Source organism: Gopherus evgoodei, chromosome 19, assembly GCF_007399415.2.
Source record: "Gopherus evgoodei ecotype Sinaloan lineage chromosome 19, rGopEvg1_v1.p, whole genome shotgun sequence".
Taxonomy (NCBI): Eukaryota; Metazoa; Chordata; order Testudines; family Testudinidae; genus Gopherus; species Gopherus evgoodei.
Genome location: NC_044340.1, coordinates 20,728,129 through 20,745,114, shown reverse-complemented (window position 1 = coordinate 20,745,114; position 16,986 = coordinate 20,728,129). Strand labels below are relative to the sequence as shown.

The window sequence follows — 16,986 nt, the reverse complement described above, 5'->3', positions numbered from 1 at the left end:
AGATAGCTTTTTGTTCTGGGCTGCTCAAGGCTGTTGAAACATTACAGACTGAAGGAATGGAGTCGTTTCAAGTTACCAGGGACGACGACTGCCAGCTCAGGGCTGTGGCCACAGCCCTTCAAACATCAAGCACTGATTGGTGAGGAGATGCTCACTGCAGCTGGAGCTAAGAAAACAAGGTACATCGGTCATGAGCAAAAACAGAGGCTGAATGGATTAAACTTTGGAATGGCATTCAGCCATTGTGCAACAAAGATTAGGAATCCTGGTGGTCAGCTCAAGCAGCCAGTTTTGGACTGGCTGACACCAGGCACAATCTCTGCAGTCTCTATGCAACTGTGCAATGTCTGCAGTGGAGGGTGGTATAGTAAAGAACTAGGATAGCAGCATCAGCCAGAGTCTGCCAGACCACGTTGTGATGTTCCTCAATTATGCACTGCCTGAAGAGGGCCAAGAAGTTCCGGTAGAGCCATCTCCTTTCAGCCAAGAAGAGATCCGGATTCCAGTCTGTAAGCTGAAGCCTGGGAAGGGACCAGGAGTTTGTAACATCACCACTATGTTGCTGAAGATAGATGAGAGTACAGTTGTACTAAGGGTGCAGAGATTCTTCCAGACCCTCTGGAGCACTAACATAACTGCCAACAATTGGAAAGCGGCATCATTTTTACTCTGTTCAAAAAGGTTGATAAGGCCATATGTGGCAACTCAGAGGTATTACACTTTTGTCAACCCCAGAGAGAGTCTTCACTTCCATATTAATGTCTTGAATCAACAATGCGCTTCATGGCAAAGGCCAGGATACTCAGTATGGCTTCAGACCTGGTCATTCCACTGTCAACCAGATACCTACCTTGAGACTGCTTTTTGAGAAGATGGATGAATTTAATAAGCTGCATTCAGCACTTTTTATGGACTTCCATCAGGCCTTTGATTCAGCAAGTTTGCAGGATCTGATGAGATGACTTGGAATCCCTGGGAAGATAATGTCAATGACAGAAGAGCGTTATAAAGGAACAGAAAGTTGTGTTCAAGTCAGTGGCAGATACACAACCTGATTTCCTATTTCCACAGAGTTGGGCTAGGCTGTGTTCTGTCACTATCTTTATTCAATATCGGCACCAATTTGTTTATGGTTAAGCTTGAGGAGCCAGCTGTCGATGACAGTGAGCTAAATACCCTTCTGTTTTGAGATTTCAGACATGCCAATGACACTGCCTTGTTGGCTCAGATTGGTGAATCGCTGATCTAGTTGGGCAAGAAGCAGTGTGTATTCATCTGGTTAATCCCTGGCCATCACCATCAAGTGACTTCCAGCTCCAAATTACAATCCGTTTAGTATTAATCTGTCTAGATGGGACATCAAGCAGGTGACAACCGTCAAATCCTTGGGAAGCAGCACAGACAGTGCTGGAAGGTGCTCAAAAGATGTGGACATTGGTATAGCAGCAACTGCTGTCATGTTGCAGGCCCTTCAGCAGCCTCTGTGGGGACCTTGTGGCATCAACAATGCCACAAAGCTACAGATCCATAGAACCATGGTTATACCAGCTCTGTTGTATGGCAGTGAGATGTGGGTGCTGAAGAACACCAGACTGAGGTTTTTAATTATCATGTCTTTGTGAGCTGCTCCACATTAAGTGGCAAGACAGCGTCAGAAATGATGATATTAGAAGCTGAACCCAGCTACTGCCTTCATCAGGTGCGGTTTCAGTGGCTTTCTTGGTACAGACACATTACTAGAATGGAAGACCAATGTATTATGAAGCACGTGCACCAAGGAATGCTGCTACACAGCCAGCAATTACCATGGTTACCAAAAGCTTCAGTGATATGGTAAGACTGCCAAAGATAGATATAAACTGAATATCCAGCCAGACCACCATAAGGATCTAGGGCGAGTTCGATCCAGCTGGCACTTGATCTGCAAGGAGACTATATCCCTTTCGATTTGCAATGATGATGATAACGTGTTCCAATTATAAAGTTATTAGAAGACTATCCCCAATATTAAACATGAACAATCATTTATTTGTGATAATTATTTCATAGTTTTACCCCACACAAAAGCCAGACAAAAGAAACATTAGTGCCCCAGAAAACCACTGTCCACTTTTTCTTGGTGACGTTCAGTGCGTCTTTCGCTTCCCGCGTGCCTTTGTACCAGTCAATCATCACTATCAAGAGCAGGCAGCGTATCAAGCAATGTTGTCAACACGCTAACAATGACAGCTCTAAGTACTAGCCCCACACTGCTGCCATCATGGAGCTCTCCTTGCCTTTTCCCTTTCCAATGACCTCAGAAAGCTCTGTATTTTTAATTCTCTTACGTAAAATGAGCCACGTAACCAGCAACTAATCCTCTAGGTCCCAGACTGCAGTATTTTCAAGACTACAGGATCAAAGCAGCATCACAAATCCTACTTCACATTCTCTCCTGAAAACACGTGACCTAAAACATCTGAATAATGGACAATTTAAAAACTTAAGGTGCTTCCATTCCTATTTCTTTACTAGCGTTTATAGTCATCTCACTCACAGTGTCTTTAACCGCAGAAGACAGACTCTGTGCTGACTTATTCCAGTTAACTGAATCCCAATTTGTGTATGTACTAAAGTGCTTGTGTATACAGTATATATCAGCATAAAAACGCATATTGTGAAGCCATGAGCTACCTACCACACTCATGAAGTGAGTATGCTGTTCCCACATATGAGAAAATTAAAAACAACAAGGCAGAGTGCTGGCCTAGAAACAAACAGATTTTCACTATCTCCTTGCCAAAAGCAGAATGAGGGACGGACTTCATGCCCGCAGCGCACAGACCTGCTCCCTCACATCCTTTCCATATGCACACTCCCCTGGCACCCCCATAAGCTCTCAGCAGGAACTGCACCAACTCTTACCCCCATGGCACTCCCCACCACACCGCTTGTGCACACCCACTCACACCAAGTGTTGCCCCAGTCTTCCCCCACCTCTTGCACATTCAACACCCACATTCACCCCATCGCCACTCCCCTTTGCACACTCACACCCCACCTCCCTCTTGCACTTACTGATCTCTCACACTTAGCCATCTCTCACACTTACCCGTGCCCCACTTCCCCCTCGCAAACTTAGCCATCTCTCACACTTACCCACCTCCTTGCACACCTGTGCCCTGCCTCCCCCTTGCACACTTAGCAATCTCTCATACTTACCTGCCCCCTTGCACACCCGCACCCCACCTCCCTCTCTCACACTTACCCACCCCCTGGCACACCCACACTCTGCCTCCCCTCGCACACTTACCCATCTCTCACAATTACCCGCCCCCTGGCACACTCGTGCCCCACCTCCCCCTCACACACCTACCCATCTCTCACACTTACCCGCCCCCCTGGCACACTTGTGCCCTACCTTCCTCTCTCACACTTACCCATCTCTCACACTTACCCGTGCCCTGGCACACCCACACCCCGCCTCCCCCTCGCACACTTACCCATCTCTCAATTACTCGCCCCTTGTCACACACACCCCGCCTCCCCCTCGCACACTTACCCATCTCTCATACTTACCCGCCTCCCCCTTGCACACTTACCCATCTCTCACACGTACCTGCCCCTGGCACACTCGTGCCAAGCCTCCCCCTTGCACACTTACCCCCTGGCACACCCACGCCCTGCCTCCCCCTCACACTTAGCCATCTCTCACAATTACCCACCCCCTGGCACACTCGCGCCCCGCCTCCCCCTCACACACTTACCCGCCCCTGGCACACCCACGCCCCACCTCCCCCTCGCACACTTAGCCATCTCTCACACTTACATGCCCCCGACACACTCGTGCCCCGCCTCCCCCTCGCACACTTACCCATCTCTCACACTTACACGCCCCCCGACACACTTGTGCCCCGCCTCCCCCTCGCACACTTACCCATCTCTCACACTTGCCCGCCCCCCGGGCACACTCGTGCCCAGCCTCCCCCTTGCACACTTACCCATCTCTCACACTTGCCCGCCCCCTGGGCACACTCGTGCCCAGCCTCCCCCTTGCACACTTGCCCATCTCTCACACTTGCCCGCCCCCTGGGCACACTCGTGCCCAGCCTCCCCCTTGCACACTTACCCATCTCTCACACTTACCCGCCCCCCCGGCACACCCGCGCCCCCTACAGCAGACGCCATGACAGGGGGCCCTTACCTTCCGCGCGGCCCCAGGGCCACCCCCGCTCCCTACGGGCAGCAGCGGCAGAGCGGGGAGGCGCCCCCCGGCCTGGGCTCCCCACCCTCCGCTGCCATGGACGCCTGGGGGTTGCCCTGGAGAGGTCAGCAACTACGTCCGGGCTCGTCTAAGCCTAGCAACGGCAAGGCCCGCCCAAGCCTCCGCCTGATTGGACACCGGGGAGGCCCTGCGGCACTCGATTGGTGCAGGTGTCGGACGCGTCACGTGGGTCCGTTAGCTGGCCCGGGGTTTTGTGGGAGTTGTGGTCCGCTTCGTGGGCTGCAAAGACCGACTTTGGCTATAACCACCCCCTCCCCAAAACCGGGGCCAGTGACACTAGGGGGCCACAGGGGGACATGCCCTAAAAGTAGCTGTCATGAGCCCAGGGGTCACCCCCCCAGGGGCATGCCCCCCCAAACCTAGCATAATGAAAGACACACAGGGGCCCAACCCACCTCCCCCCTAGCCCACAGGGGACGTGATCCCCCAAAATTGTTACTTCATGAGAATTCCTGGGGTCCCTTTCTTAAACTAAGCAAGTTTCCGGCCCTTGCGGAGAAAAGTTTGAAAATAGGACCGCCTATGAAAGTGGAAATCTGTGGAAATCTGAAGGGAAAGAACAATAATTAAAAATAATTTTATTTATTTAAAATCTCATTATTTTTAAGCCAGAGTCATGACTGCCCAGCCCTCCACACTTCCAACAAGTTTACCTGAACACGCTACACATAGGTTTCTGAGTAGTAGCTGGGTTAGTCCGTATCAGCAAAAACAACCACGAGTCCTTGTGGCACCTTAGAGACGAACACATTTATTAAGGCATAAGCTTTCGTGGTGAAGTGGGTTTTAGCCCACGAAAACTTATGCCCTAATAAATTTGTTCGTCTCTACGGTGCCACAAGGACTCCTGGTTGTGTAGTCTATAGATAGTAGCTGATTTTTAATTGTCAGCTATATCTCTTTACTTTTTTATGGTGTGTGCTACTGAAATGCCAATTAAAAAAGCACCATAAAGCAATAATACTCAAATATAGCATAAAACAACATATTAAAAATCCATTCTTGGTTAGTATAATTTTAGATCAGTAGGCACCAAACTGTGTTCTGTAGAAGGCTTGCTAGCCTTCTGCTAACTCTCTTCCTCACTTCCTCCAGCTAAATCACATAGAGACCATTAAAAATACAGCTATGTTTCCTAATGTTACATTTCCACGTATGCAACTGATGTAAGTGCAAGACCTTGTGTAATTGTAACTAGTGAGAGTGGAGGGGTCTCTGAGGCCTTCTCGCTATTAGGATGTAATCCACACTGAGCTTTAAAGAACCTCTACCTGAGATTATTAAAATTGAATTAATTTTAGGGCCTGATCCTGCAAAGGGAACTATTTGGCTAACTCCTGGTGTTTACACTGAGCCCCATTCAAATTAAGAGCCTTATTTAGAAATTTGGTCACCCCTTTTAACATACTCAGGAGAGAAGGGTTCCCCAGCCAGCAAGCCAGAATCTTTAACCAGGTTCTTTGAATATTAACCTGATCCCAAATAAGTAAGAAGTAATGTACAATATACTACGTTAACTTTTTTTTGTAAGTTTGCTTTAAAATTAATGGGAGGGGAAGGAGGAAACCAATCCCACATGAGTTATTTATGTATCTGAATATCCAGATTGAAATTAATAAAGCTACTCGTGCAAGTATAGTTAAGTCAATGAATGCAGACTTGTCTACACAGTTAAATTTTACTTGTATAAATTATATTGTGTATTTAGACTGCTATAGTTATAAGAGTATGAACATATGGACACACACTTGGACATTTCTTTTAATTTAGGAGGACATTGTTTAGTTATGTTACATTGCTTGGAAAGGGGTTTAAAACAAACTGAAAATATCTACTTTTACTATGGAAAAAAGTCTCCACCCAGGTAGTTATGTCTGTACAATTATACTGGTATAAATATACTGACATAACTTTCCAGAGTAAACAAGCCCTAAATGTTTTCTGGATTAGGACCCGTATGTTTAGACTTTGTGCATTTCACTTTGCTGCCCTACAGCCTGGTCATTTACTTGCTGTAGTTTCTGCTCAAATTTTATTTTTTTGTATGGGTTTTCAGGGAATATAAATCTCCAGACTCCAAGCAAAATGGTTCAATTCATTCTTGTTTAGGTCAGAAAAATGTTCAAATCATTTAACACCCCCCCCCCTTAAAGTACAGGGTGCAAACAAAGAAGAAAAATCAACTGTTTGGGAAGCAGATTTTTAATTCAAGAATAAAAAAAATGCCTGGGGAGGGAGGTGGGGTGCTCTATACTAGCATAACCCACTCTTGCTTTATTGTGAGTCTTACAGTATTTAGTGTAATTTCTTAAAGCCCCCCTCTTGGAGTTATGCAAGAATCTCAGTTTTCACTTTAAAAAAGTTCTAGCTCTTCTAGTTGCAGAGAAAAAGCTGGAAAAAAAAGTGACTCCCCCAAAGGCTCAGAAACCAGAAAGTAAATAAAAAGAACCCCAAATGTATTATTTAAAAAAAACCAAACTCAATTTTTAAGTCTGTCTCATGATTTTTTGTGTCATGTCTTGTGCTCTCTTTGAAGGGCTGGGTTTGGTAATATTGCTATAGGACAGTCAGATGGCTCTCTAAAAACAACATACCCTGAAATCAACCTTGCTTCTTTGACGAGCAACCTTCCTCTATCCCTCAGCATGCATCCTCATAACCCTCTGGAAGGCTGCGCACACATTCATGTTATAAAGAAACCTTATACTTTAAGCAAGCAAACGGCTACTTCATTTTCTTATGCAGCTTTCTTCAGCTTCCCCTGTTAGGTGAAGCTTATATAGGAGAGTTCTTGAAGTTTTTTTCCCCTCCCTTTCTTTCGCTTGGAATTCATAGACTACAAAGCCAGAATTGAGACCATTCAGTCCAGACAGTACAGACACTTTTCCTTTCACCAAAGGGCATCAAAACCGGCCTTAGCCGTTTGCCTGAACAGGAAGCAAAAGTGGAAAACTACACTTCCCAGAGATCTTTGGGGGGGGGAAAACCTTTGGCTTTGACAGCAGCAGCCACAAGTCTTTCCGCCTCCAAATCTTGACTGCAGAGTGAAGAGATTATGGTGGACTGACAAATGCTGTCTCTGGAGCCTGAAACTGACCAGATTGCCTGATTTTCCCATGCTTCAGCTAACCAAAAGGAGGGGAAAAAATCATCCCAGCACGACTGCTGCTTCCAGGTTCTTATTTGCTCTGAATCGCCTCTGGCCAGCTCCTCTCCTAGATGCTTGATAGTTATTACTTTAGACTTACCAGTCTAGATAGATTTTCAGGCTGGAATTCTCTCTGTCCCAAAGATGCTAGTGGTGACTGCTGGCTTACTAGGAAGGAACATTGGGTTATCCGAGTAAAACTTTTACCTGGTCCTTATGCATTTGCCTGTGCAAAGGGACGGATTTCCTTGAAGACGACGACAGCAACAGCCCCATCACCTCAGGAACAACACATTTAGGGGAAGGGCTGGGCAGAGCTTTCACCAAAATGGCTCATGTGTTGCCCTGGTTGCTGCTGTGGCTGGGGTCTGGCATGGTGCGAGCCAGCCAGCCACATCTGGGGATCCGAGTGCCTCTGAGGAATGGGATGGGAACCTTGCAACAGGCCCACAGGATGCAGCGCTCAGCTGAGGAGGAGCGGGAGGATTCCAGACAAAGAAGCAGTTTTATGAACATGATAGATAACTTGAGGGGGAAATCTGGACAGGGCTACTATGTGGAGATGACTCTAGGCAGCCCCCCACAAAAGGTAAGGTGTGCAATCCACATTCCCTGGCTGGGGGTTATTGGGCAGGTTTGCGAAACTGAGACCAAGCCTTGACTTCACAGAAGTGGAGGGGTGTATGCGTGTGTGTGTGTGGTGTGTGTGTGAGAGAGAGAGATCCAGGTTCTCAGAGACTGTGCTCCAGAGAGACCACACACTGGTCAAGAGAGAATGTCAACTGTCTGAAAGCAGGAAAAATAGCAATTTTAGAAAGTGACGACTGACTGCCAGAGAGTGAGAAATACAGCTTCACTGAAGGGAATTTTGTGGCCAGGGCACAGAGCCATTATCTGTGTGCCTGCAGGAGGCATTACCAATAACCATTTCAGACACAAGGGCCTGCTGTAGAAATAGCATTTTATAAACAGCTCTCCATAGGTGTTTGCAAACAGAACACTCCAGGCTGTAGGACTGATGTACAAATAAGATCTCTTTTGATAAATACTCTCTCTCCGTAGTCACAGAACAGGCCTTCAGTTCTGTTGATTCCTGTGTTTCATGGCTGGCTATTTTTGGCATCTGGATGATGGTTGTTGAATGCGTTTTACTAACATTCAAATCACCCAAGGAAGTGCAGCACAAAGAGGTGAATTCAGCCTCTCTTTAGGGCAGACTCCCTGGATGTCAGAGCGCAGGGCTGCAAGACTTGACCCCAAATGGATCCTTCAACCCTACAGCACTGAAACGCAAAGCTCTGAGCCAACCTCTGTCCTGAGCTGACCCCATTGTCCTTAGGTTGACCCAGCCCGCAAGTAAGGAACTTGCATTACTTGTGCACAACAGCAATATTCAGGGGTTACAATTGTTTTCTGATGCCTAGCAACTTCATCTTGGATTCCTATGGGATGCAGAAATGCATGAGAAGGAAGGGGGTAGGAAAGGGCTTGGGGATACAATCTCCCCTGGACAAACACAGATCTATTTTAAAATGACAAGTATTTATTTTGAGAATATCACTACAGCTGTGCACCCATCAGCAGGAAGATTCAGAAAAGGCAGCATTGCCCTACTGAAAACACAGAGCCTTGGGCGATTGACCAGCCTGGATCTTCGCTGGCTTTTTCTTCATCGTTTTCAGCCATTTATAAATGAAAGTGGGGTGCAGTTCAGGGAACTTGAGCTTCACCCCATGGGATGATTAAAAATCAGAGGGAGGTGCGGGGTGTAGATAGGTGTGCACACATGCAGATGTGTGGGATTGTAGAGTGTGTGTGTGTGTACACACATAATCAAGCCTGCTTCTGCACCTGCTGAAATGAACAGTAAAGCTCCTATTGACCATAGTCATGCAGTCAGATGCTAATGGAGTGCATGGGGAGGAGATGAACGTGTAATCTGTGTGCATGTGAGTATAGTATGTACACATGTGCATAGTATGTATATGTTTACAGACGTGGGAGTGGGTGTGTGGAGTTGGAGTTTTCAGAGGATCTCCCCAAGGAAGCACACAACAAGCAGTGTGTGCATGACAGCACATCAAGCATGTTTATTATCTGCTTGGATTGGGGATGCAGTTCCTGACTGGTGCAAACCTTCCAGGGTGTGCTTTGGTTTGAGCTCCTGAGTAGCTCACACTCATAGGCAGCATGAGACTTGAGCCAGTGACCTGCCCTTGCTGTGCTGTGAGTATATTTGCTAACTAAAAGAGCTGGAGTTTGCAACAAGCTAGCCCCTCTCTGACTAAATGATCTAGTAAGAAGCAGGGTTTCCTTGGCTCTGCATGGCCTTGTGTAGCTCCACACCCTCCTCAGGGCAGTGATGCTCACAGCTATCAGCATCCAGGTGGCTGGCAAACACAGGGGGAACCTGGGGATGCTCATGGGCGTGTCCCAAGGCACATGGATTGTTCTTTAGGCCCAGTGCTTGCCCCTCAGTGGGTGCTGGTTTCCTGCTGACTTCTCGGTGAGTTAAGTGTGCATTAGACAAGGAGCTCAGCACAGTCCCTTCCAACATGGTCCACGTCCAAGGGCTGGTGGGAGATGCTACAAAGGAAGCCCTGAGAACTGGAGTCCTCTGGTTGGCTCCAGAAAGCATGTGGGCAGCTGCAAGGCAAGTTGCCTCCACTAGCTTGCCCCAGTTATGGGCCAGAGAGGCTGCCTCAGGGATCGGAGCACGGTCCAGTCCTGCAGTCATAGAATATCAGGGTTGGAAGAGACCTCAGGAGGTCATCTAGTCCCACCCCCTGCTCAAAGCAGGACCAACCCCAACTAAATCAACCCAGCCAGGGCTTCGTCAAGCCTGACCTTAAAAACCTCTAAAGATGGAGATTCCACCACCTCCCTAAGGAACCCATTCCAGTGCTTCACCACCCTCCTAGTGAAATAGTGTTTCCTAATATCCAACCTAAACCTCCCGCACTGCAACTTGAGATCATTACTCCTTGTTCTGTCATCTGCCACCACTGAGAACAGCCGAGCTCCATCCTCTTTGGAATCTCCCTTCAGGTAGTTGAAGGCTGCTATCAAATCCCACCTCCCCCTTCTCTTCTGCAGACTAAACAATCCCAGTTCCCTCAGCCTCCTCTCATAAGTCATGTGCACTGGACCCCTAATCATTTTTGTTGCCCTCGGCTGGACTCTCTCCAGTTTGTCAACATCCCTTCTATAGTGGGGGGCCGAAACTGGATGCAATACTTCAGGTGTGGCCTCACCAGTGCCCAATAGAGGGGAACGATCACGTCCCTGTATCTGCTGGCAATGCTCCTACTATTGCAGTCATTCAGCCCTTGGCCTACTGCAGAGGCAACCCATGAGTGCCAGTTACGAGACAGGGTCATTTGTCCACTGGGAGCTGCAAACCAGTAGCCCATGTAGCACGTGATAGTGCACCTACATGCATTGTGGGTACAAACAATGGAGGGGGCTGTACCAACAATACAGTAGAGCAGATCTGGTATGGGGCAGAGCTGGGCCTGGGAGGGATGCACATGTGGGAAGTGAAAGTTTCCCCAAGCCACCTATCCAACTCCCTGCTGGTGGCCTCAGTGTGCAGGCTCCAACCACCCCACACAGAGCAGGGAGCAGCTATTTAGAGTGGCTAATGGGCCAGTGATAACTGTAAAGAGCTCCCCTCCCTGTAACACCCTCCAAATGCATGCCACACCCCTGCATCTGGCATGCCTTTCCTACCCCTGTCCTCGATATAATGCTGTCCTTGGGAGCCAAAAACATCTTACCTGTTACAGGTGAAACTGCGTTATATCGAACTTGCTTTGATCCACCGCAGGGCGCAACCCTTGTGCCCCCCGTGCACTGCTTTACCGCGTTATACCCAAATCCGTGTTATATCGGGTGGCGTTATATCAAGGTAGCAGTGTATTATTTGCATTCCCATAGTGCCTAGGAGGCCTCTGGAAACACAATACAGTCTTGTGCACGTCACCTTGCAGCCACATGACGTGATGCAGGATCAGCCCTTGTAATACAATACAGCTTCAGGCACCAACTGGCCCAGGCCATGTTCTGAATGGACATCTCTTGTGACGGCCGAGGCCCCCATGCTCTGGTATCAGTAGCCTTCTCCCTGGGTGACTCCTCAGCCTGGCCAGCCCTGGGTGCACAAGGTTACACTGTCAGAAGAGCTCAGGACCAGCTGCCCCAGCACTCCTCCCCAACCGTGAGGCGGATTCACCCAAGTGCTCAGCACTCATTTAGGTGCTTAGAAGGGCCAGATGGCAGAAGTGCTCAGCACCCAACCAGCACAAAATCTGGCCATTTACTTGGGTGCCTCACACAGGCATATGCAGAAAGCAAATGTAACCTGCTGGGGAGGGCATGTCACTGCTCCCCCCAGGTTGATCCACCCAGGATTCAAGTTGTTCCAGCCTGTCACACACACTGACCGGGGGGCACACAGAATCAGCTCTGCCAAACCTTCCTGTTTCTGGGCAGAAAGGATGGATGCAAGGAGGGGAATATCCGGGGGAGAAAATGGAAGCAGTGATGGGGGAAGGGGGGGGAAGAGTTAGAGGAAACACACACAAAGTAATACAAGAAACCAAGTCTTTCTTAGAGTATGGGAGAAACCAAGGAAACTACTGTACTTCCTACAGCGGAAGAAGGAGAGAAAGAAAATTCGTTTTTAAAACTAGACTTTTAGAAACATTTCATTGTCCAAATCTGATTGGAGGAATTGCCTGAAACCTGCCACACATCCTGACTGCCAGACATTTTCAGTGAGAACCTCTCCTTTCCACACACACATTTCTGAAACATTCACTCTTTGGGCAGCGCCTTTTACATTTGGCCCCTGTCCGTATTAGATTTTTTTTATTTTAATTTTTTTTAAGGTTAAGCAAAATCCCTTCAGCAGGCATTTTTAGTGGGTGTAAAGTCTATGTGAAGTGTGTGTCTCCACACACACACACACACACACACGCGCGCGCGCACGCGCGATCTGGCTTCTACTCCTGGCTCCACCACCGACTGACAGAGACCTTGGTCAGTTCCTCACAGGCTGCTTTTCCAAGGCAGTCAAGCACCCAGTTCCCATTGACTCAGCAGGAGTTCAGCAAGTCACTGCCCTTGGAAAACATCCCCCTCACTCTCTGCTCCTCAGCTTCCCTACCTATGAAATGGGGGGTAATTACACTCCCCTGCCTCCCACAGGGAGGGTAAGGCTGTGCATTAATGTGTGCAAAGTGCTTCCAGAACTACACGTGAAGGGAGTGTCAAGGGTGCAGGGCAACAGTGATATTTATTACAAATCCAGGGTTACCAAATTTCACACCCTCCTCCCTGTGTCCCATCCCCCACCACTCTGTCCCTCCAGACAGCTTTGGAATTCTTCTCCAGCCCCTGCCCTCTCTTGCTGCTCCCCAAAGGGAACTCTGTACACCCCGCACTGCCTCCCTACCACCAGCAAAGCCACTGTGCTCTGGATCCTTTACACCCCTTTTCTAGGATTTCCAGATCCCACAGCACATTCCCTGACCCCAGTCTCATGATTTTCACCTTCCACGGGGCCCGCGGGGCAGAGCCTGGCATGCATCACTGCACCATGGCAAGCTCCTTTCCTCCAGCACTGCACAGCCTCAGCTTGTAAAATACACTTGGTTCTTTTGCAGCTAGGGCAGGGGCTCTCAACCTTTCCAGAGTCTGATTTGTCTTGTGTACCCCCAAGTTTCACCTCCCTTAAAAACTTACAAAATCAGACATAGAAATACAAGTGTCACAGCCACACTAGTAGTGAACAATGGCAGACTCTCACATTTTACCATAGAATTATAAAAAAAATCAACTGGAATATAAACATTGCACTTGCATGTCAGTGTTTAGTACAGGGGTTCTCAAACTGGGGGTTAAGACCCCTCAGGGGGTCATGAGGATATTACAGGGGGGGCAGGTCACAAGCTGTCAGCCTCCACCCCAAGCCCTGCTTTGCTGCCAGCATTTGTAATGGTGTTAAATATCTAAAGATGTGTTTTTAATTTATAAGGGGGGGTCACACTCAGAGGCTTGCTGTGTGAAAGGGGTCACCAGTACAAAAATTTGACAACCACTGATCTAGCCTATAGCGCAGTATAAACAAGTCATTATCTGTATGACATCTTAGTTTGTACTGACTCCACGAGTACTTTTTAATTTGTCCTGTCATAAAACTAGACAAATCTCTTGATGAGTTGATGTGCCCCCAGAAGTCCTCGGTGAACCCCTAGTGGAGAACCACTAGCTTATGGGCTCCTTAGTCTAAGGGTGATACTGGGTCATGCTCACTCAGATGTGAGTGGAGAAAGAAACTGTGAAGGGCAGCGACCACGTACCAAGCTGCATCAGCAGCACAACTGAAGTCAAATTAAAAAACAAACAAAAAAGGAAAATCCCTGCTTAACAAGAGGAAGGGCCCCATCCTGCAGACTCAAAGCACTCAGCACCCACAGTGGGAGCTAAGCCTCACCCAGGATCGGGGTCAAATCAGCTTCTGCCCTGGTTAATTTCAGAAGCCCAGACAGTACTGCCAAGTACAACCCCCACTAAGAATCTGCCTGTTAACAGGCCCAGCCACCTAGGGCTCCCTGCACCACAGCTCCAGGAATGGGACACAAGGACTGTGTCCAGCACCAGTCTGTAACTCAGCAGCCAGCCCTGTCCAGGTAGACAGGCTCTTCAGCTCCCTGCTACCCCTTTCCTCCTGGCCAGCGTAGGTGGGGCTCCTTCTGCCAGGCCATGGGAAAGGCCTGCAAAGCACAGTGCTCCAGCACAGCCAGAGTCAGCGAAGCCTGGAGTCCTGACCTTCACCCACCCTAGGGGTCCCACTGGCTACTCCCCAGCAGCCTGGGGCTACCCCAGTTGGCACATGAATACACACTCCTTTGTGTAGGACAGCTGGAGGCTTTCCCCAGCCCAAGAAGGATGAGAACCAGTCCCAGGTCTGCTCAAGCCCTTCCTTCAGACCCAGTGTCTTCTTCAAACACACTCAATCAGTTCAACATAAGCTTCCTCAGCCACCCTCCACACACACTTCCTGTAGCCCCTCCCTCAAGTTGGGCTATTTCAGCCTCTATAGAGATCACCTGTCCCTCTTCCCAGCTAGGTCTGATCATCCCCTCTCAGGCCCAACTCCTGTTCTAAAAGGGGCTGCAGCTCCAAACAGGGGCTGGCTAGCGGCTAGCCTCATTCCAAGCCCCTTGGCCTGCTCACGTCGTGGGACATGTCAGCACGTCTCGACCTCAGAGGGTGCAGGACACACTCACTGGCTGAGCCCGTCGAGCAGTGCTGCGGGGTTGCCAGGGGCTGCAGACCAGCACAATATATTTTATAAGCAAGCCAGGTTACCGATGAGTGCACTCTAAGCCTTTCTTACCAAAGCTGCGGCTCCCAGATTATGATAGACCCCCTGCTTTTTCAGAGCCATTAAGCACTGATGTAAGTCACTAATGCTGCCTGTGGTGAGCTTTGTCCTCACGCCCTGGCTGCATCCAGAATGCTGCCTAGAGCACAACCTGGCATGTGATTGTGCTTGGGCATCACGTGCCTTGATGGGGTCCCTGGCAGGGGGTGGAACTTGCTCCCCAAGAATGAGCCTGCAGGCATTTCCATTGGGAAGGCTGTTTCTTGTCCAAGTCCTGCTGCCTTCCCATCACCTCCCGCCCACCCCCATCCCTTCCTGGTTGGCCCTGTCTCCATCGTTAGGTTTCATGTCTCTGGACACTAGATTTTTATGCCATGTCAATTGTGCTGTAATTATGGGTCTGAGCGGCACCTCTCCAGGGAGTCACTATCAATAATTATTTAATTCCACTAGGATTCTCCATTCCCGCCATTCAGACTCGCCCAGCTCTTGGTTCAGCAACATGTCAGACTTTAGAGCCCATTGCATATGGTGGCAATGTCGGCACGTGAACATTCCCAGCCACCCATAGACCCCTCCCCAACCTCTCGCCCTCAGGAGCAGAGATGCGTCTGCAGGGAACCGGGAGTTCCATAGACAGGGGCTTCGTTGGACCAAGGGCACTGGGGGTGAATTCCAGAGTGGAGGGGCCTTCCCGACACACCTGGCTAGGCACTGCTGGCTCCCACGTCCCAGACCAGAGCAATGCCTGAGTGGAGTCTCGGAGAGAGGTGCCGTCCCCCTTAAACCCCAAAACCCAAGTTAGCAGAGGCCTGATCCTCCTGCCCTGCACCTCGTGCTTTCGTTTATGCCACATGAAATGCTGCCATGCAGGTTGGGTGCCATTTCGTGCACACTTGGCCCAGATGTGAATGACTGTGTAAGCCCGGTCCCAGCCTGTCTGACAGTGCCTGGGCTGTCCAAAGGCAATACCCTGTTACCAGGACACAGGTCCCAGCTATTCTGCAGATTTTACCCATGTGCTCCCCGGGGCCCCACCTCAGTCACTGCTCTTGTGCGGATCGGGTAAGGTCTTAGGATGTGAACCATTTGCCTTGCTTGGCCAATCCTCTCTCCCTGCTGCTGTATGTTGCCTGTTTAGCGGGGTATTGGTCCAATGAAATCTCTCTTAAGTGATCACCCAAGGGACAAGCAAAAATCAGTTGCCCAACACAGATGGCCTTTAATTAACGATCAAACGGAAAGGCACTGGAAGCCATGCAGAGGGGCTTAGAGGCAGTGGCTGCAGACGCCGGGTTGCCTAGTGAAGATGGGGTTCCTTAGCACAGGTGTTGCTATATCAGTTGCGATCCAGCTGCTGACGGTATCTCTGGGTGCTCTTAAACCTTTCACTTACGCACACCCGAGGGGGACTCGTCTGGAGGGAGCATTCGGCTGCAGTACAGCTCCACCCTGTGAAACACGTCGCTGGGTGGTGTCAGCAGTGCCCACCTCCCTGCTTTTAGCCACCCCGCTGAGCAACACCCATTAAGGACACAGTTGTGGCACAACAGGCAGTTTCTAAAGGAGATAATGAGGGGCGCGTGGGGCTGCAGAGCAGGATTGCAGGACATAGGCAGAGCTGTGTGAGGCCTATGGCCTGGCTAGCAGAGGCCTACAGGCCAGAGGGAGGGGCAGAGGAGACCTGGTGTAGGGGAAGGCCGTGCGATGCCCCCTCCCACTCCCATTCACTAATGACATGTTAAAGCCCCAGTACTTTGCAGGGAGTGAAAATGAGTGAGGTGTTAATTCCCTCTGGGTGGGTCTCGCTGCTCACAAGCAGACCCAGCAGGTTGCTGGCACTTGCTGTGGGTCCCACCTGAGCAGAGGGGGCTGCTCTCTGCCCCCGCTCCCCAGGATTTCAGGGGAGAAGGCGGGTCGGGGAGGGGAGGTTCTTTTGTGCCTCGGATGCCTGGGGAAAGCTGATGCTGGAGCCAGGTGTGTTTGCCCAGGTTAGGCTGAGAACGTGTTTTGGGAGCTGTGAGGACGCTGCGGCAGGGCTGCTGTCATGGTATCATAGAGCATGTTAACAGGGACATCTCAGGGAGCAGAGCACAGGCTTGTATGAGAGGTCACTGACATGGAATGGATTTAGTTCTGCAAGGAGGAGGGGTCGATGCAGGAACATCAGGCAAAGGAGAA

The 16,986-nt window shown here is 49.6% G+C and overlaps 2 protein-coding genes across 10 annotated transcripts in view; one reads left to right on the top strand and one right to left on the bottom strand.

Annotated features, from left to right (window-relative positions):
* CEP164 (centrosomal protein 164) overlaps positions 1-4,320 on the bottom strand; it is a 124,313-nt gene extending 119,993 nt beyond the window's left edge. For all 9 annotated transcript variants that reach the window (XM_030538626.1, XM_030538627.1, XM_030538628.1 and 6 more), the window contains exons 1-2: positions 4,184-4,320; positions 851-972 (exon numbers count right to left, since the gene is read on the bottom strand). The gene's annotated coding sequence lies outside the window, so the exon portion shown is untranslated. The remainder of the gene's footprint in view (positions 1-850; positions 973-4,183) is intronic.
* Positions 4,321-7,277: 2,957 nt separating this feature from the next.
* The window catches only part of BACE1 (beta-secretase 1), a 29,010-nt gene continuing 19,301 nt past the window's right edge, over positions 7,278-16,986 (top strand). Inside the window, exon 1 of the mRNA XM_030538012.1 lies at positions 7,278-8,001. Within this exon, the coding sequence (XP_030393872.1) occupies positions 7,741-8,001 (261 nt within the window). The 5' untranslated portion in view covers positions 7,278-7,740. The remainder of the gene's footprint in view (positions 8,002-16,986) is intronic.